The sequence below is a fragment of the Nycticebus coucang genome, chromosome 3 (genome assembly GCF_027406575.1).
Source record: "Nycticebus coucang isolate mNycCou1 chromosome 3, mNycCou1.pri, whole genome shotgun sequence".
NCBI classification, from domain to species: domain Eukaryota; kingdom Metazoa; phylum Chordata; class Mammalia; order Primates; family Lorisidae; genus Nycticebus; species Nycticebus coucang.
The window spans coordinates 53,357,016-53,378,068 of record NC_069782.1 but is presented as its reverse complement, the minus strand read 5'-3'; the positions used below and the strand labels follow the sequence as shown (position 1 = coordinate 53,378,068).

Here is a 21,053-nt window from a genome sequence, read left to right as displayed (position 1 = left end):
TGGGAATCCAGCGCTGGGGTCTAAGCTGGGAGGCAAGAGGACTCGCACACCCAAGGGATGTGGCGCGGGGAACAGAGAGGAACCCGTAACATGCTGCCTGGGTGTCGGCTTTAGCCATCTGTGGTGGTGCATTCAGATGTGGAGGGCTGTGAGAAAGTCAAGTTGTGTGTGTGTGATTATGAATTTGTTTGGGATATCTCACGTTTGCAATAGCTTTTAGACAACCAAATGGAAATGATGATGGCCAGCTGTAGGGGCTCACGCCTGTAATCCCAGCACTCTGGGAGGCCGAGGTGGGTGGATCCCTTTAGCTCAGGAGTTGGAGACCAACCTGGGCAAGAGTGAGACCCCATCTTTACTAAAAATAGAAAAACCAGCCAGGCGTGGTGGTGTAGCCTGCAGTCCCAGCTACTCAGAGGCTGAGGTGGGAGCATTGCTCAAGCCCCAGAATTTGAAGTTGCTGTGAGCTATGATGATGCCACAGCACTCTACCCAGGGCAGTAGAGTGATACTCTGTCTCAAAACTCCCCCAAACCAAAAAACAAAACAACAGCAACAGAAAACAAATAGAAATGAGGAGGAGGCAATTGGTTATCAAATCTGAAACCCAAGGAAGGCATCGGTGGGGGGCTGTTTATGTCAGTTTGGAAGTCACCAGTGTACAAATAGTGTTTAAAGTCCCTGAGACTGGATGGGCCTACCCAGAAGGTGGTACAAATAGAGAAGAGGACCACTTGTGACACTTTGGGGTCCAAGGGAGAGCAGCTAGCAAAGGAATATTAAGTGAGGCAGGGGGCAAACTAAGTGAGGGTGGGGTTAAACTAGTAAACCAAGTGTTTCAAGAAGACATATGGCCAATGTTTCAAATGTTTCTGAAATACCAGATAATTTGGGGGAAATAGTGCGTGTGTGACCTTCACAAGTGGTTTTCCTGCAGTGGAAAAGAAAGCCTGGTCCTGGGGTTGAGGAGAGAATAGAAGATGAGGGGTGAGAATTGACAGTGCTTTTGAGAAGCTTTGCTGTTCTAGGAAGAGAGAAATGGATGGCAGGGTACAGAGCTGAGAGTTTTTATTTGCTCATTTGTTTGCTTTTAATTTCATGGGGGAGATGCAAAAGCATAGCTGGCTGATGGAGAAGATTGAGTCAGAGGAATAAACGCACAGTGCAGAAGACAGGGTGATCGTGGGAGGGGCCTTGAGAAGGTGGGCGAGGGCAGACCCAGAGCACCTTTCTGCATGTCCTTCGGTAGCAGAAACACAGACGTCCTCTGTCCTCACAAGAAACGTGGCAGAGTAGCTGGAGCAGGTGCAGCAAACATCTTAGGGTGGGAACCGAGATCACTCACGCTTTGCCTCTGAAGTCCCAAGTGCCTGAGAAGGGGCTGGGGGGAGACTGTGGCAAGGGCCATTTGGGGACTGGAGGAGGGAAAGTAAGTTATGATATTATCTGAGAGAGTACGCTAGCTTCCTAGGGCTGCCGTAACAAGTTCATGCAAACTTGGTGACTTAAAACAGCAGAAATTTATTCTTTCATAGTTCTGAAGGCCAGAAGTCTGAAAATAAGATGCGACAAGGCTGAGCTTCCCCTGGGGCTGTGGGGAGTCCGTTCCCTCCCTCTGGGGCTGTGGGGAGTCCGTTCCCTCCCTCTGGGGCTGTGGGGAGTCCGTTCCCCTCCCCCTGGGGCTGTGGGGAGTCCATTCCCCTCCCTCTGTGGCTGTGGGGAGTCTGTTCCTCGCCTCTCTCCTTGCTCTGTGGCGGCTGGGACTCCTCATGTTTCTCAACTTGCAGACACCTCACTCTGCCCTGGGCCTCCTTCTTCACCAGCTCACTCCCTGTGATCCCTTTCCCCTCCTCTCGGCTTCCTAAGACACTCGTCCTTGGACCAACCTCATCCCCGATAATCTCATTTTAAGATCCTTAACTTTATGACCCCTGTTCTAAGTAAGGCCTCATTTACCATTTCTGGATGGACATATCTGTGGGGGACCACTTTTCATGTAAGTACAGAGAGTAAAAAAATCTTTTTGGGAGATTGTAGGTGGTGTTGCTGTTATTGGTGACGCTGATGTCCAGGAAAGGGTCATGAGAGCAGGTGGCTAGGTGAGGTGGACACGACATGGTTGGAGTTGAGGAGTTTACGGCAGAGAGGCTGGGGTGTTACTGGTGGACACTGGAACAACCAGCAGAGATGGTGAGTCGTGCTGGACAGAAGAAGAGAGAAACGGGACGCTGAGGGCTTCAATGAGAAAGGGACAGTGACCACGAGGTTGGCAAAGGCCATGCCCAGGAGGTAGCTGGACGTTAGGCACACACTTGGAATGAACTGCAGCTTGTGAAGTAGAGAGAGGGAAGGTCACTCTGGGACAGTAAGGAGGAGGAAGGAGGACACAGCTCCTAATCAGGTTCTGGGAACCTGTGAGAGAGAAAAAATACAACCTCTACTTGACATGCTCCATAATTTAACCATTTCTTCTTACTGTTGGACATTGCAGTTCACTCTATATTTATACCTGTTATACGTATACCGTGATGGAATTTTCCTGCCCAATTTTTATTTACTTTGGATGGATTTCCCCAAAAGTGAAGTATTGGCACATAGGAATTTTAAAAAATGTTAGGTCTTTCTAAGTGTTGCCAAATTGCCTGATGGGAAATTTATTAAAAAAAAAAAAATCAGAGCCTGGCACAGTGACTCACTCCTGTAATCCCAGTGCTCTGGGAGGCTGAGGCGGGCAGATTGCCTGAGCTCACGAGTTCGAGACCAGCCTAAGCTAAAGTGAGACCCTGGCTCTAAAAATAGCTGGGTGTTGTGGTGGGCGCCTGTGGTCCCAGCTACTTGGGAGGCTGAGGCAAGAGAATTGCTTGAGCCCAGGAGTCTGAGATTGCTGTGAGCTGTGATGCCACGGCGCTCTACCAGGGGTGACAAAGTGAGACTCTGCCTCAAAAAAAAAAAAAAATCAATCTGTAGACTTTTACCATCACATCTACCTGATATTAATTTCTATTTATTATTTTTTCTTAGAAAAAGTTACTCTGTGCTTAGAATCCTTAACATGGGGTAAGATTCAGGGTGCTTAAACCCTCTGAATTGGGTTTAAGAAAACATGTTAAAAATGTTTTAAAAAACATTTTGAAAACATGTTTTTTATGTGTTCTCATATTTAGTGGGAAAGGTTCCATAGTTTTCAGGGAGGCCTGTGACCTGGAAGGGGTCAGGAATCGCTCTGTGGTCCCAGGCCTTGGCTGAGTCTCTCACCTCCCCCCTCCAGAGGAGCCAGAGCAGGTCACAGGGAGGGCATGCTCTCAGCCGGGGGGGACACGCTGGACAGAAACACATTTCAGCAAAGAGTCCAGAAACTTATAGATTCTACTCACCGTGTTATTAGGTGGTGAGAATGGGTGATTTAGCAGTATGACTAAAAGCACTGGTAAAAAATTATTGTCTGAGCTGGAAAAATGTTGGTAAACATGTAAACCAGAGCAATAGCATAACAAAAATGGGAGTGAATTCTTGAAATGCTGTTCCCAGTTTTCCTGGTGGAAGTAGAAAACAAGCTGCCCTCTCCTTGAGAAGTTGACCTGACCAGGAAAAGGGATGATTTCCTTGGCAATGGGCTTCCTCCTTTCCCCAGTGGCTGCTGCTGAGACTCTCCCATCGAGGCACTTGAAGAGATGCTTCCAGAAGCTGAGCTGGTGCCCAGTTTGGTGGGAGGAGCCACCCAACTGTGGGTCAACATTTATTGGTTATTCATGCCTTGCCTGCTTCTAAAAAGATTCTGGGAACAGATACCTTGGAGACTGATGTAAAAGTCAGCACACGGGAAAGCAGAAGGGAACAGAATTCTTTGGGAGAAAATAGAGAAATCAAGGTGTCAGTGGTTCAACAAAGGGACTCAGTATCTCTTCCCCCAACTTGAGCACAAACTCTAAACACTCACTGTCCTTTTCCCCTCTCCTCACGAAACTCTGAAAATACCCATGGTCTTCATTACTCAATCTATTCTCTTTTCAACCCACTTCAATTTGGCATCTGCCCCCTTGCTCCTGTGAAGTGTCTTCTAATGGTGAGATCATGTTAAAAACCTTCAGTCCTCACCCTCCTGGAGTCCTCTCTGGGCTGTTACTGCCACCCACCGACTCCTGGCTGCTGTCCTGTGAGCTCCCCGCATCTTCACTTCTGGTTCTCCTCTGCCTCCTGTTTCCTCTCAGGTTCTGGCTCCTTCATGCCCTGTCTTTGTCTGCCCAGCGTCCTGTGTCTGCAACTCCTCTAGTTATGTGACAGAAGCTCACCCCTGGGTTCTCCTGGACTAGCGTACGGCAACCCCTTTTGGCAAGTTCCAGACCTGTGCTGATATTCACAGATGCCTAACACCCACGTGTACAAACCTGGTGTCCCTCAGCTTCCTTCAGACTGGAGCTCATTATCCTTCCCCTTCCTGATTCTAGTTTTTGCTGCTCCTGAATTCCCTTCACTCTCTGACAAACCTCCCATATCAGAAACCGGCGTGTCACCCTTCATGATTCCTCCAGTTCTCTCTAGCTAATCATGTGCCAAACTCTGATGCTTAAATCTCAGAAAGATCTTTCGGCTGTAACCTTGCCTTGGTCTGGACGTTCTTCTCTGGCAAGAGCCTCCCACCTCCTCTCCCTGGGCTGACTGCTGCCCACATTGCCACGGGCTCATAGAAATGCCACGGCTTACCCATTCCACAATGTTGCGTCTCCATTGTGACAATGATCCTGACATCACGTTCCAGGGAGCTTTGTCTCCACAAATCCCCTGTATTCACACCAGGGAGAGGCTTCTGGGTGCAGTGGGCAGGAGCATGACCCAGGCCGGAGTTCTGATCTTCACTCTGCCCCTTCTGAGCTGTGTTATCTCGAGTGAGTTATTTAATCTCTTTGTAGATACAGCCTCAGTTCAGTATCTAGAACATTGGGTTACTGGTAATACCAACAAAGTTACTGTGAGAGTTACATGATTCCACACACACAAGGCCTGGGAGAGCGCCTGGGTCTCCATGCATTTGCTGTCCTCGTCGTCATCAACACTGCCATCGTTACCATCTGTTCACCGGCAACACGGAGCCTTTTTGGAGCAGAGGCCTTTGACTGTGACTTCTGCCTGTCATGAACTTCTCATCCAGCTAACTTCTCTGGGCAAAGTCAGGGGATATTGCCTGTGTCTGTCCAGCTCTCTGTCCATGCCTTTGGATTAGCACCTTCACTGGGAAGTTGTTTGCATGCCTGTCTTCCTGGAAGACAGCGAATGCTTCCAGGTTAGGACTTGAATTCGTCTCACTCATCTGTGAAGACTCAATGTCTTACGTGTAGTTGCTACTCAAAAAATGTTTGTAAAGTGTGTATCAGATAAAGGAGATTCTCGACCAGAACCTCCTGTGGAAAAGCAGGGTGGCCTTTATTGTTTTGTACATAGTAGTTGGGTTTTCCTTGCAGATATTTTAATATCAGAATCATTTCTGGCTTGGTGCCCGTAGCACAGTGGTTACAGCACTGGCCACATACACTGGTTCAGACCCATCCCCGGCCAGCTAAACAACAATGACAACTGCAACAAAAAATAGTGCCGCGGACCGCCGGTCGATGGGCCTCAGTCCGAGGGTGCTCAGGGTGAACGGTACAGGTTGGTTGAAAAGGTCGACGCAGGATGAAATGACAAACTGCCACACACCACGAGTGATGATGAAAGCAGCTGTAAATTTTATTGAGTTCAGAAGTTGGTATTTATACATTTTCTTTCCAAGGTTCAAACAATGTAATCGTTATTTTGCTTATGCTTGTAAATTATCTTTGTGTCTCCATATGTGGTTTATCATGCACTACATGTTTTCAAGGTTTTGCTCTCCGGAGGGAGGTGCCGGAGGGAGGTGGTTTATCTTTTTAAGGTTTTTGCTCTAGGGAGGTGGTTTTATCAGTAACACCTGGTTACTTCCCCTAATTTAGGAATGTCAAGGTTTGTGACTTCTCTTAGCTCTGTAATTGTTCTCAGTTTCTTATAATTTCTTTTAAAAATAGCTGAACATATTCTTTTACGTATAATGCTTGACTACTTCTATATATATTTTTTATGTATTTTTACTCTTATTAGTAACTATATTTTGATTTATTGTTTGTTAAACATTAAACTACTCTATTGGTTTGTGTTACATATGAAAATTAGTGAAGTAAGATGTTTTTCTAAGTAAAGTTTTACTGCAGGAGGTGATAGTGTATGTCATGTTGGAACATCTTGTTTGCCGTGCCTGCATTGTCTCAAGTCACTGACATTTATGGTAGGGACGTGCTGTTGTGCAGGCTCTCTTGGAGCCACTGAGTTCGGCACAGCCATTCTTGCTGTGTTTAATTGTGGATCAGTAAGTCATTATGTTTATTCTTGGTTTCTCAAGACAATCAGGCAACAATCAGGCATTCAACTGAACAGACAGGTTTCAGAGCAAAGGTTTCTTAGGCTTTTATGCCGCACCTCGTGAGTCATTACGTTCAAACAAAGGCATGCTAGGCAACTTATGCGCTGCTGTCGCAAACCAGGGGTGCTGGGGGTTTCGCTCCGGGGAGCACATACCACCTACTCACGCATTTTATAATGCGGACAGCGCCACCTCACCGCGGCTTGATGCCGGGGGTGCGGCAAAATAGCCGGACACCTGTAGTCCCAGGTACTTGGGAGGCAGAGGCAAGAGAATCCTTAAGCCTAGGGGTTTGAGGTTCCTGTGAGCTATGACGCCACGGCAGTCTAACCAGGGTGACATACTGGGATTCTGCCTCAAAAAAGAAAAGAAAAGAAAAGAATCATTCCTGCAGGGGTCGGGGGAGAGTCACAGCTCCTCCTGGATGCAGTCTATGTAGGTTTCTCTTAGATGTGGTACCCACAGTAGTGATTTTTCTCTGTTACAGTAACTCTATTTCTCCTTAAAAGGAGCTCTTTATAGGCAGGGAGTAACAGATGTGCTGTGGTGATAGTTAAAAACATGGCAGAAATACTCACTGGGCATGGAGGAGATTGGAAACCAAAGTCTGCAGGGGAGAAGCTTGGGCTGTGACTAAGGCCGGGTCATGAGCTGAACGAGATCAGGTCAGTACTTCAAAGTCACTGGGGAATGTCAGGGGTCAAGTGGGGATAGGAGCTGTTGAGCTGAGTCAAAGTAGAGAGGCCGAGGACACAGTCGGGGTCAGGGACCTGGGGTCATCGGGGTGATTTCGGGGATTGGTGACTGCAGCATCTTTCCCGCTTAAGGCCACACACATCAGCTCTGCAAACTGGACACCACTGTAATTCATATACATGAACCTTGAGCCTGGGTATGTGGTGATGGGTGACATGGTAGTTCAAGTGTAGACTTCTATCCATATTTCCATGAGTTCAAATCTCACTCCTGTCACACATTTAAGATGCTGCCTTAGCAAATGACTGGGCCTTTCTTTCAAATGAGGATAATACCTCCTCCATAGGAGATGAGTGAGAATTAAGTATGATGAAGCATGTACTTTGTACAGTGCCTGTCATGTATTCATTGCTCAATGAAATTATTAATATTATATAATCAAGAAAAATATTTATTCTTATTAAGGGGCTCCCTAAAGCAGACTGTGATCAATAAGAGAGCAACTATCATTGCATGGGTGCTGGCTTCATGTTAAACATGCTCTAATGCCCTTAGCTGTATTAATTCTTCATTTGAACAGCACAATGAACAGGTGGATAATGTCACTATTTTACAGATGAGGAAAGAGATTCAGAGAAGTTGCTATGTATCAGAGCTTGGATTTGGGCAGAATGACCCTGACGGTCTGCGTTCCTACCCACTGTCCACACAGTCTTGTAAACAGCATACGAGGAATCATCTATGGAAGTGGCTGTAGAACTGATGTCTTCTGTAACGATAGCCAGTGCTTTTATTTATTTATTTATTTTTGACAATTTGCATGTAAAATTATTCTGGACTGCAAGCAATTGGTACTTTATTGCCATCTGGCATTTTTTTGGCACAGCCCAATAATAAGGTGAAGTGTTAGTGGTACAAAGGTAATGGTTTATGTTCGTGGAGCAGGCAGTTATAGCAACTTAAAGGATGAGGCTACCAACAAGAAGACGAAGTTGTAAGAACACTAACACTGCTCCCTAGCTCTGCTTTATGCATAACGAAAGTCTACACAGAGAATTTAGGTAGCTCAATTCAGGCAGTGCAGTAGAAAATATCAACGCTTTAAAACTTGTTTATTTATTTATTTATTTATTTTGCCAGGGCTGGGTTTGAACCCACCACCTCCAGTATATGGGGCCAGCGCCCTACTCCTTTGAGCCACAGGCACCGCCCTAAAACTTTTTTTAAAATAACAAAGTTTTTTTCTACCCATTATGAGCTGCAGGGAAAAAAAATGAACTCTTAATCTTGTCATTCTGAGTAACCTGATTACAAAAGCACAGCAAGATGTCACCCCAATAGGTAATACCCTAGTATTAGCAATATAAGAAACAAATGTCACTATAGTAATGGGAAGTAATGTCTTGTGAGGAGAAGATCTTTTGTGACGTAGTAGGTGGAATTAGTGTTGCTCTGGTCAGATTAAAGCTATCAATAGCCTCAAATTATTAAAGAGCTGCGAACTGTGCTCCCTAGGAATCTCTATAGGGTGCTAATGGCAAAAGCAGATCCAGCTTCCAGTCCTGGTTTCTTGGCTTCTCAGTTACGTGATCTCTGTCTAATCACTTAACCTTTTAAAATGTCAGTTTCCTCCATCGGTCAAATGGGGACAGTTAACACATACCTCTTAGGGTTGTGACTATTAATGATAAAATGCTGATTTGTATTATAATATTCACAAGTGTGAAGGAACCAAACTGGTTGCTTTATTTTCAAACAAGAATGAGTACAAGCTTCACACAGATCCATACATTTCTTTTTTCAAAGAAACACTCCTGTCTCCAGGGAGTTATTACAGCTTTTACATGTTCACATTAATTCCAGGGTCTTTATAATCATAAATCCATTTATAGCCCTTAGTTGCTAAGCAACAAAGGACAAAGTACTGAATATTTCTTTTTATTGCAGAAGGTTCAGCTTTTCCATGTTGTTCTTGAAATCAAGATTTTTCAGCAACAGAACAGTGAAACTTAATACCATATTTCCACAGTTTAGTTGGCATTCCTGGCTTGGGAAGAGAATCAAAGCTGAAAGGAATGCTTGTTATTATTGCTCTGTTCTTAGATACTCTGAAGCATTTTATGCTAATTTTACAGTAAATCTATAGGAAGTTCTGAAAATAAGAGATTGAAAATTCATTTTAAGGCAAGAACTTTTTCTTTTTTTAACCTATGTTCTGTAATATTCTCACTGTAAAAGAATCAGTTCTTAAATCTGTTGATTATTTTGCAGGAAAGGAGGCTGAGATAATGTAAAATCCATATAGAAAAATGTTATCTGTTGACCTCGGATAGGTCATTTGACCATGTGTTGGCAGGGTCTAGGGTTTATAACTTTGACATTTTATAACTTTTAGGCTTATAACTTTGATGTTTTACAAACTTATTTTCATCAACTCATTGGTCATTCACACATAAAAAAATTGAACCTTAAAAAGTTGACAGATGTGTGTAAAATCATATTGATAGTTTTTAGAGTTGGTGGCAAGACCTTTGTCTTCTCATTCCAAGTCCAATAATCTTTCTGTCTGTGCACCATTCTGCCCTCCCATAGGAAACAGCAGGTAAAGGCAGGTATTGGCTGATTAGCTTCTATGTCCTAGGGCTAGATGCCTGAAAAATACTTAAGTAAAGATGGCCAGTCTTTGGTCACAAGCTGGCCACTGGCTACCCAACCCACCTCCTCTCCAGGACAGAGCCAACGACTTTCCTTCTTTTTGGCTTTTTCCTAACCCCCTGCTTTGATGGAATTGGTCTGCCCCGAGTTCAGCAATTGTTTCATTGTGCTGAACCCCGTCTCTAGGGAGAGCGGGGGCCGGAACAGGAAGGAAAAAGAAAGGGGCGCATGATGCCAGCTGTGGAATGATGCACATCATTGTGTTCAGTTTGCAAGCAGCCCTCTACGGCAGTAAAGCCCAACTCCTTTTTCCTGCTGAGGAAATTGGCCAGAGGAGTTGAGTACAATTGGAATTTGCCCCAGGTCGATCTGACTCGTGGTTTCCCCAAATCTCATGCTCTTCTTCCCTCCAGGTCACATAGGGCTCCCTCCTTCTGGAGCTCCCCTCCCTCCCGTTTACTGGGTGCACTGCTCTTCCCTCGAGGTGCTGACTCTGGCGTCATTCCCTCTGGTGTTCCCTGTGTATTATAGTTCCGCAGTTCTCTGCCCTTCTCTCTCTCTCTCTCTCTCTCTTTTCTTTCTTAATGATGAGTCTCACTCTGTTGCCTGGGTAGAGTGCTGTGGCATCGTCGTAGCTCACAGCAACCTCAAACTTCTACACCCAAGTAAGTGAGCTTCCTGCCTCAGCTTCCTGAGTAGCTGGGACAACAGGTGCCCAGCACAACGCCCAGCTATTTTTTATTCTCAGGCTGATCTCAAACTCCTGAGCTCAAGCAATCCTCCTGCCTCAGCCTCTCAGAGTGCTGGGATTACAGGCGTGAGCCACTGAGCTTTCATGCATTCAAAGCATGTAATAAACGCCTTTTCATTTCCAGTGGATGACCGAAAGGAAGGAGTGAAGTGTCCTTTGTCCTGGTAGCCTCAGATCCTAGAGACTGTTCAGAGCAGTCCTCAGACATACTTGTTGAATCAATAATTAAAACATGAATCCTCTTCCCAGGATTCTAAATCCTCTGCGTTTCCTTCCTTATCCTGCAACTGGCTGAAGTCTCAGCCCTCAGCCAGGGCTCTGTGGGTTGTCCCTCCCTCCCTTCCTGGCTTGGCAGGATAAAAAGGCATTGCTGGGGCGGAACAGGTGGCCCTGAAAGCCGCAGGCGGGCAGCCTTCTTGTCACCTTTCCTGAATGACTGTGTGCCACGCAGGAGGCTTTGATTTAACATTCAACGCGGTATATTTCAGGGGGGCCAAGCTCACCTAGAAGGCCTAGGAGTGGTGTCTGCTCCGAAGGCTTCTGTCCTCCCCACCCCGTCCCTCAACTTGCCCCCTCCAGACCATCTCCCCTCCTCTTCCTCTTCCTTTTTGGCCTTTGGCAGAATTAGATTTCCTAAAAGACAAAACCAGAACAGTAATTCTTTAGAACCTTGGATATAAAATCAATGAGGTCACTCAATGTGTTCCCATACCATTTAAAACATTTTTGTCAGATGCTATTTTCCAAACTTGTCTTCTACAGTTAAAGTTAATATTGTTTTCTTTCTTTTTTGTTGTTTGTTATTACTGCATATACTAATGTTAATGTGTATTACTGAAGGGAAAATGGATGAAGCATAAAAGTGTAATCCTCACATTGTGGGAGGGAAGGAAGCTTAGCTGTAAAATTCCAAACCTGCTGGAAAAATGGATCTCCAGAATCCCAGAACATCTTGGTTCATTTAGATTTCACATCACTAATTTAAAAGAAGTGTGACCTTGATAATCTACTAGTGATAACACTGAATTACGTAATGCCATGGGCTAGTCATTTTCCCTTCTTGACCTTGGATCCTATGCAAACGTTTAGATTAGTTTAGAGAGGCTGTGCTAAGCCGCAGGCAGCTCTCCAAAGTTACCGAGCCAGTCGGCGATCATTTATTCTTCACCCTGAGTAATTCCTCAGTTTGTGAAAAGAAGTGAACTCTGCATTCTCGTGGACTTCTAGTAATGTTAATGCTGAAGGAGCTTAGAGATGTGACATTTTAAAGTTATATAAAGCCGGCACCATCAGCAGACACACCCACCTTCTTTCCTGCTAACCAAAGACTAATCTGTTTAGACAGAGGAGAGTCTCTGAACTCAGGACCAATAAACTCTGACTCAGCTCTATCAGATGGGTTGTAATTGATTTAAACCGGTTATCATTATCTCAATTTCCTCCTTACTTTTCTCTTCTTTTCATAATTTAGCGTAACAACTCTTCCTGCAACCACTTCCAATACTTTTAAATAAAGGATAAATGCCTATGGATACAGAAGTACTTAACAATATTAATAACACATCTTTCACATGTTATTAGGGATGTTATTGTTTTTATTAACTTTCAGTGGTTTTCTCCAGCCCTATATTCTTCTACTATTGCGTACAATTCTGTCTAAAGCAAGCTTATTCAGGAACATGTACGTTACGCTGTAGCAGAAAACACTTGTGCCCAGAAGTGACAACTGTGTTACTGCACCTTGAGCAATACTGAAGCTCACTAAGACTCTTTCCTTCTCTGATAGAATTAAATTGCTGTGAGGATTAAATGAGAACGTACATGTAAAATTCTTAGCACAGTATCAGTACAGAGTATGCCTCTACTAAACTTACCAAACATTCTCCTCCTCCCCTGGTGTCTCATAAACGTCTTGGCTATGATTCTTTTGCTCCCTGTTTGACTTCCTCTGGACACCCTACTAGTCATGAGCATCCGCCTGCAGGCCTGGGCCCCACACTGTGAAGATCTGATCTGCTGGTAGAGGAACCAGGACCCCACCATTCCGAGCTCTATACTCAGCAATTCTATTATTGTAATCCTACCTTAATTTCTTTGTCTTTACAATATTTCCTCGTGATAACACAACTAAAAGACCTTTTTCTTTAACATATATTTATTCACAAACCAAGTGTTCCCATATCATAGTTACAAATAGAATGGTCCATGCACAGCTGCGGGCTCATCCTATCAGATTTCTCTGGTCCGAGTCAGCCATCGGTCCAGCCGGGTCTAGATTCTGGTGCTCTCGTACCGTCCTGTGCCTTGCCTGCCTCCTTCAGGTATCTGCAGTGCTTGCCCAGTTTGCCTTTTCTGTGTTTATCCAAATTACAAGTAACGTTGTTGAGAAGGATGAAAGTGGAGTAATCTTATGCTGAAGTTTAGAATTTTCTCAGGTTAGCATTGTGGGGGACAGTTGTACAAATTCACCTGATTCTAACAAGTGTAATTCCCTCTGTCTTCTTCCTCTTAGTTGCACGTGTAGCCATCTTTGCCAGCTCTTCCCCACCCACTAATTGTATTGGAAGCCCTTCCTGAATGTCTCCTGGGCTCTGACTTACCACTCTGTTGTTACTGCTGTGTCGTTACCACCTGCTGGAGGGCGGGACTGCACACTGCTCTGGCTTGGCCCCAGGACCTAGCACACAGCATGTCATCACATATTTATTGAATGTTAAATGAAAGAGAGATATTGTTTAGTGTGTAACTGAAATCAAGATACACATTTCCATTGAGAGTCTTCTAATCTGCCAGTGGGGCAGTTGAACAGCAAAGGAAATGGTGTCCGTTGGTATGGCTGGTTTTGGCAGGCATGCGTGGGTTCCTTAATGTTATCTACTGTCCTCAGAGCCCAGCAGCTGTGTTTCTAGGATTTTGCATTTTGACCCTTATAGAAAACCAATGTGGGAGCTGCCATCCTGTTACACAGTGTACTTGAACTATGTATTTACTCACATTGAATAAGGTTAATTTTTATTTTATCTCTCAATTATCAGGCCCATAAATTCTAGGTGATTCATATCATGTGAAAGTCCAGAGACAGTAGTCTCATCCTGCCACTGTTTCCAGCAGCGGGTCACATTACCTCTGCCCGAAAGAACTGATTAGATTCTTCCTGGATCAAAGTAAAACTACCATCCCAGGAGATGGGAGAGTCCCAGGATTCTGGGTCACCAGGTGGAGTTTTTCCTGGGGGCATTGCCCTCTGCTCACTTCTGTTTCCAGGAGTATAGAAGAGTGCCCGAGCGGACACGCTCCTCATGCCCTTCCCTCCTCGCTCAATTGTCTCAGGTTTTCTACCTCAATGCACCAACGGGGCTGGTCAAGACAGGGACAGGAGAATCACACAGATTCCTTCTGTCAGTCACAAAATCTGGTGGTTTAATCCTCCCAAATGCTACTCACATACGGTGATGTGCTGGTAAGTGTTTAATAACCAACTCTCTGAGGGTGGGAAAAACACCCCAGGAGCCCTGAGGGGCTGTTGCCAGTTTCCATGGTCTCCCAACTACAGGTTGAACGACCTTTCACAATTATAAACCTGATCCTCACACTCTGCTTAAATTCTCCCATGCCTCCATAACTTTCGAGATGCCGTGATACACATTCTACCATTCATAATTACTTGTATGCATTCAAAGTTTCATTTACTCATCCAACAAATTCAATAATTAGTGAATAATCATCACGTTCTAAGTCCTGCCCTAAATACTTAAGCTCTGTGTGATAGAAGGCAATTTCTGCCGTAGACGGGATTAGAGCTGAACAGAAAGAGACAGACGTACAAAACATGACTGCTACAGGGGTTGACATAAAAGCACACCCATTTGGCAGTGGGGTCCCTGAAAGTTCTTGGCTTCCATTTCTGCCAAATTCTTCACCTACCTCCTGCATGACCAGGCTGTGGGCACATACCCACAGGAGTCCTGCCGCTGATTATTTGAATTCATTTGCACGTTTCTTTTTCTGCTCTTGGAATGTTTGTCATCTTCTTTTGCCTAGTGAACTTAAAAAATGTCACCTGTGGACAGAAGCCTTGGCTTGGCCCTGGCTCCATAGTATCCCACATAGGTTATCATCATGCGACACCCAGCACTGCTGAAGCCAATCTTCTCCCTCCCACGGGACCGTGAGCCTGTCCCTGATTTTATTTCTGGGCACAGAGTGTAAAGGTATAAACAATCATTAATGATTGGCAATATCTTTGGGGAAACATCATCCTTACCCCACCACCACAAGTGTGGTGGCTCTTGTGACTCCAACACTAATGATGGATTTTAAAGCCAGTTTGACCTTCAGTGGATTTTCAAGACAAAAGTATTCTTAGCAAATGAAACAAGGGGGATGTTTTATTTCTCTTCTCTTCCTCCTTTTTCTTGTTTGAAACATCGATTAACATTTCTGCTCCAATTTCTTATGAACCATGGTATATTAGAAGGAACCTATCTGTATGATGAAATTCAAAGGGTGACCATTTGGGATATCCCCACCATTACTTTTTAGAATCTAGATAACTAGATTTAAAATAACCAGAGTTGTAACCAACACGTTTTATCATCTTGCCTGCTGTCTGAGTTTTCTCATTGCTGTACAGCACAAAGCGTTAAAGAGTGGAAACAGAGAAGACCAGGGGGCTGCCGGGGCTGGGGAACATGCTGCAGGAGGGGAGGGATCGATGGAGATGAGGCAGGCCTCTATGCAGGATTGGTGGGGGTGGCTGGGCAGTGGGTGGAGAAGGCAGAGCATCATGGAAGCAAGGCCTTGCTGTGCCCGCCCTGCTTGCGGCCTTGAAGAGCCCCACAGTGAATGTGTTTTTTATCAGGTCCTGTGGCTGCAGCTTGGATCTGTCTGTGGTGCTTTTTGGTGGACTGACCATCATAATCAAGTGCTTTCTTGTCTCCCAAGGCCAAGGGGGCAGCAGGACAGCTTCCATCCTGCAGTTTTGGCTTTCTTCTGGACTCCAAAACCACAACTGCACTCTCTAAACCCAACACTGCCAGGAAGGAGAGGCAGAGAGCTTGGGTGAGGAAGGGTCTTGCTTTATAAGAGCAATAAGGGGGAAGCTGCAGGCTCAGGCCCTATCAACAAGCATTTAAGACATTGAGAGCTAAGTGATTATTTTTAAAAACACGAGATTTATTTTAAGAGCCATTTGAAAGTTACTCCATGTGTGTGTAAAAGCTCCTGAAAACAATTTTAGCTGACACTATGGATTTATCTTGTTGAGCAATTTCCTTAGAGTTTGGAAAACACAGATGTGATTTTAGAGTCCTGGAGAAAGCCAGCCACCACGAGGATCATCTCCTCTTGTTCACGAAGGGGTTGGGATCAGCCACATCAGGTGGGTCCTGGGAGCTGTAGCCCACCGCCCCTTTCTACCTGGGGAAGTGTGTGGGGTGTGTGTGTATGTAGAGCAGATGGGGTACCAGCAGGGGCTTCACTTTGAAACAAACCAGATTTCTCCTGCCATCTGCCTCCCTTAGCAGTTGGCTAACCCAGAGTCCAGGGAAGCAGCAGCAGCGAGTCGGGGTCTGGCATCTGTGCAGTTGGCTGCCATTTGGGAGGCGGGGTAGGGGGCAGTGTGGGGCAATGAGAGCATCATGTTCAGGGCTCAGGACATGCCTGGGGTGGGTTCCCTGTGTGCCACCCACAAGCTGTGCGGCTCTGGCCAAATAGCTAATCCGCATGATCACTTGGCCATATCTGAAAGCTGGAAGTAACGCTGATGTGACAAGATCATGCAGGATGAACGCTTATTCTTTGCTTGGCCCAGAGGAAGAAATCCAAACTCTGAGTGTCCCTGGCAACTGCAGGAGTGTTCAGATTGACCTCCTTTCCTTTCTTCTTGGTCCTTACAATCCTTTCCCACAAAGCAACGTGAATGACTTTTAAAAATGTAAAGCGTATAATGTCAGTGTCCGGGGGATTCCCCAGCTCTGGCCTCCTGTCCACTCGTGCCCCTGAGCCTGGTGGTCCCTTCCTGAGAGATGCCCCATGCATTTGTCACAGTCTCTTATTTTTGTCACTGTCTGAACATGTCCTGCAGATGTCTTGTTTCTCACAGGGTGTGTGCACCTGCCCTCCCCTGCAGGTCCCCCTCCCCCCACTCCAGAATACGAGCCCCTAGGGAACAGAGAGTTGAATTGTTGCATATTTATACCTTGAAACCTCCACAGAATGTCTAGGATCTCATAAATTATCTATCAGCTATTTCAGATTTAATAAGATGAAAGAAAACATTTTGGCTTCCCACTGTTGAGAAACCCACCAAACACCGGTTGTTTGAGAGTCCATAGATGTGACCTTACAATCCTCCAGAAAAGCAAAATACTTCACACAGCAAAGTGTGCCACCCAGAATGGGGAATAGGAGTTGCCAAAAATAATGCCCCCACCGCACGCTGCCCTGGACATCCTTGGAAGTGATGGGTTGAGTGCATTTGTTTATCCGTGGCAGCCTCCAGAGCACTTGATTCCAGCAAAACTAGCCCCCTCTGCATTTAGCATGGAAGGCAGTTTGCCTTAGTTTAACCCTTGAATGGGACCCTGGCTATTGACTACCAGCTAGTGGTGGTCAGAAGCTGCAATGGAATAATTGCACGGAGCCATGTCCCATATGGTTAAATGGTAATTGCATGGTTGGGTGGAGGTTTACATGTCGGGGAAACTGCTGTGGTAAGATGAACACTTAGAGGGCTCTGAAGGAGACCTGGATTCCAAGCCCCTTTGTTGTGGGGTGTCAGTGTGCTCTCCCGCTCAGGAATGGCAGAAAGCGGGGAGCAAAGGAGGCTTCAGAGAGGAGGGAGCATACCCCCATTTGTGTGGCATCTTTACTCAGGCTCATCAGCTCAGTCCTGGCGAGTGAAGATCTTCATTCATTCATTCATTTATTCAACAAATATTTTTTTGTCTGTCAACTATGAGGTTACAGTGATGAATAAAGCAACTATGATATTGGTCTTCATGAATCTTTTATTTTTATTTTATTTATTTATTTTTTAGAGACAGAGTCTCACTTTATCGCCCATGGTAGAGTGCCTTGGCATCACAGCTCACAGCAACCTCCAGCACTAAGGCTTTAGGTGATCCTGTTGCCTCAGCCTCCCGAGTAGCTGGGACTACAGCTATTTTTTTAAAAATTGAAAAACAAACTGTGAAGTATTTTTAATATGCACAGAAAAGGGTTAAGTTTCTTCATATATAAAATGCTCTTTAAAACCAATAAGTACTGATCCATAAAAGCTGCACTGCGATCAGCAATCAGTGCCCGACCTCTGTTAGAGCTGCGCTGCAGTCAGCAATCGGCATCTGGACCTCCATAAGAGCTGCATGCTATCAGCTATGGATGCCCAGACCTCTGTAAAAGCTGCACACAATCAGCAATCAGCACCCGGACCTTGTAAGAGCTGTGCTGTGATCAGCAATCTGCCCCAGCCCAGACACTGGTAAGAGCTGTGCCTGCTGGGCCTCCGCACACCCTGACCAGGAACTCCAGGAGCCACACAACCCCATGTCCTCCCTTCTGTACCCTCCCTGCCTCCACATCAGCCTGCTCATCTGGCCAGGGACCCTGGTAGCCGCATGCCCTCCAGAGCCCTCCTGCCTCTGCGCAGAGCCCGTCTCCTGGCCAGAGACTGTTGGAGCCTTGGGCTCTCTAAGCCAAAGTCACTGGGTGCCAGGCATTCCCAGAACCATGTGCACCACCCCCCACCCTGTTGCTGAATCCAGGTGTGTCACACTCCAGAGCTGCTCCCACAACCAGAACTACTGGCTGGGGCAGCCCCAGAGGAATCACACAGGGTCACTCCCTACAAAGATCCAGCAACAATAGAGTGATCCCATGGGGATCTAATCTTGGAGAGGCACCTCCCCAACTCTGAGGACAGCTAGAGGCAACAGTGAAAAAACAATATTGAGGTGAAATCTACAGATAAACTTTGGCAATATGAATAATCAGAGTAGGTCAACTCCCCAAACAATCAATGGGGCAGACACAGTACAAGATCCCCTGCACAAACAAATAGCTGAGATGTCAGAAATCGAATTCAGAATCTGGATAGCAAATAAGATTGAACTAGAATTCCAAGCAGTAACCCAAAAGATATCTGAAGAATTCAACAAATTCAAAGACCAAATGACCAAAGATTTGGACACATTGAGACAAGAAGTTGCAGCCCTCAAAGATCTGAGAAACACAGTAGAATTCCTCAGTAACAGAATGGAGCAAGCAGAAGAAAGGATTTCTGACATTGAAGACAAAGCTTTTGAACGCTCCCACACTCTCAAAGAGGAAGAGAAATGGAGGGCAAAAACAGATCACTCTCTCAGAGAGCTCTGGGATAATTCAAAGAAAAATAATATTCATCTTATAGAAATCCCCAAAAGTGATGAAGTGGTGTCACAAGGCACAGAGCCTCTTCTCTGTGAGATTATGAAAGAGAACTTTCCAGACATGCCAAGAGATTCTGAAATTCAGATAGCAGATAGTTTCAGAACTCCAGCCTGACTCAACCCAAATAAGACATCCCCCAGACACATTATACTCAATTTCACCAAAGTTAATTTCAAGGAGAAAATTCTGAAAGCAGCCAGACGAAAGAAAACCATCACCTACAAGGGGAAGAATATTAGAATGACTGCAGATCTCTCTGCTAAAACCTTTCAAGCTAGAAGAGGATGGTCATCAACTTTTAATCTCCTAAAACAAAATAACTTTCAACCCAGGATCCTGTATCCAGCTAAACTGAGTTTCATTTATGATGGCAAAATTAAATACTTTAATGACATTCACATCTTGAAGAAATTTGCCATAACTAAACCAGCTGTCCAGGATATTCTCAGACCTATCCTCCATAAAGACCAGTGTAATCCTCCACCACAAAAGTAAACCCACCCAGAATATTTTGATCAAATTCAAACTTCCACAGTCGCAAAAGGATTAAAAATGTCCACCGGACTCTTGAAAGGCTTGTCGATATTCTCAATTAATGTGAATGGTTTAAATTGTCCTCTAAAGAGGCACAGGTTGGCTGACTGGATAAAAAAAACTCAAGCCCAAAATCTGATGCATACAAGAATCTCATCTTACATTAAAAGACAAATATAGACTCAAAGTGAAGGGATGGTCATCTATAATCCAGGCAAATGGAAAGCAGAAAAAAGCAGGCATTGCAATCCTATTTGCAGATGCAATAGGCTTTAATCCAACCAAAATAAGGAAGGATAAGGATGGACACTTCATATTTTTGTTTTGTTTTGTTTTTTAGGTGCACAAAGCTTTATTTCCATTTGGTCCAAGGCTTGGGAAAAGACTGCAAGGTGTTTAAAAAGCTGCCTTGTGGCTGGAGGAGGAGGCAGCACTGGCAGAAGCCCTGATGGTTTGAAAAGGGCTCCTCAGAGGTCACTGGTCCCTGCAGGCTCTTAGTCGTGCTTGAGAGTGAGCTTTTCGAAGAGATACTCGCCCAGCCCAGCCTGGGGGCCAGCCAGCCTGTGGAGGTTGGTCAGGTGGTCACCCATCTTCTTGAGGAGTTTCACTTCTTTATCTAGGAAGTGACTCTCCAGGAAGTCACAGAGATGAGGGTCTGTACGGGCAGAACCCAGGGCATGAAGATCCAAAAGAGCCTGGTTCAGGCTCTTCTCCAGGGCTAAGGCGGCTTCCATTGCGTCCAGGGTTGTACCCCATTCATCTTGAGATGGCTTCTGCATGTCCAGGAAGAGAGCGCGGCCACCACACTGGTTTTGCATCTTCAAGAGATGCTCAGAGCCCTCGCGCTTCTCCTCCACCAACTCGCGGAAGAAGTGGCCCACGCCTTTCAGAGCCACATCGTCGCGGTCAAAATAGTAGCCCAGAGAGAGGTAGGTGTAGAAGGCCCGTAAATGCAAGTTGACCAGGCGGTTGACGGCAGCCTCCACATTGGTGGAATAATTCTGACAAATCTGGGAGCTCATGTTTGATCGGTAATAAGGAACTAACCACAAAAAAATGGTGTTAGCTGGCTCCAGAGGCAGGAGATGGCAGTGAAGAAGGTCCCAGAGATTGCAAGTGGAAAAGAAAAGAATGAGACTGGAAAATTGCTGAAGGCTGGAAAAAAGGGAGTCCCCGGGTCTGTTCCGTCCAAACACTGTTGAAGCAAGACACAGATCCAAGGGACCACCTCATGCGCCACGAGACACTTCATATTTGTTAAAGGCAATACACAATACACAATATGATGAGATTTCAATTATTAATATTTATGCACCCAACCAGAATGCACCTCAATTTATAAGAGAAAATCTAACAGACATGAGCAACTCGATTTCTAGCAGTGCTGCATAGATCTTCCAAAAAGAAGCTAAGCAAAGAAATTTTAGATTTAAATTTAACCATTCAATGTCTGGACTTAACAGACATCTACAGAACATTTCATCCCAACACAACTGAATACACATTATTCCCATCAGCCCACGGAACATACTCCAAAATTGACCACATGCTAGGCCACAA

The 21,053-nt window shown here is 45.3% G+C and overlaps 2 protein-coding genes across 4 annotated transcripts in view; one reads left to right on the top strand and one right to left on the bottom strand.

Moving 5' to 3' along the window:
- MYRFL (myelin regulatory factor like) overlaps positions 1-21,053 on the top strand; it is a 158,842-nt gene that overhangs the window by 9,561 nt on the left and 128,228 nt on the right. The window lies entirely within an intron of this gene.
- LOC128582245 (ferritin light chain-like) lies at positions 19,920-20,715 on the bottom strand. Its single transcript, XM_053585946.1, has one exon. The coding sequence runs from the start codon at positions 20,513-20,515 to the stop codon at positions 19,988-19,990; it is 528 nt and encodes a 175-aa protein (XP_053441921.1). The 5' UTR covers positions 20,516-20,715; the 3' UTR covers positions 19,920-19,987.

What these genes read in the sequence shown, in the direction of transcription:
- LOC128582245 (XM_053585946.1), bottom strand. Translation starts at nt 20,515, where the DNA reads ATGAGCTCCCAGATTTGTCAGAATTATTCCACCAATGTGGAGGCTGCC.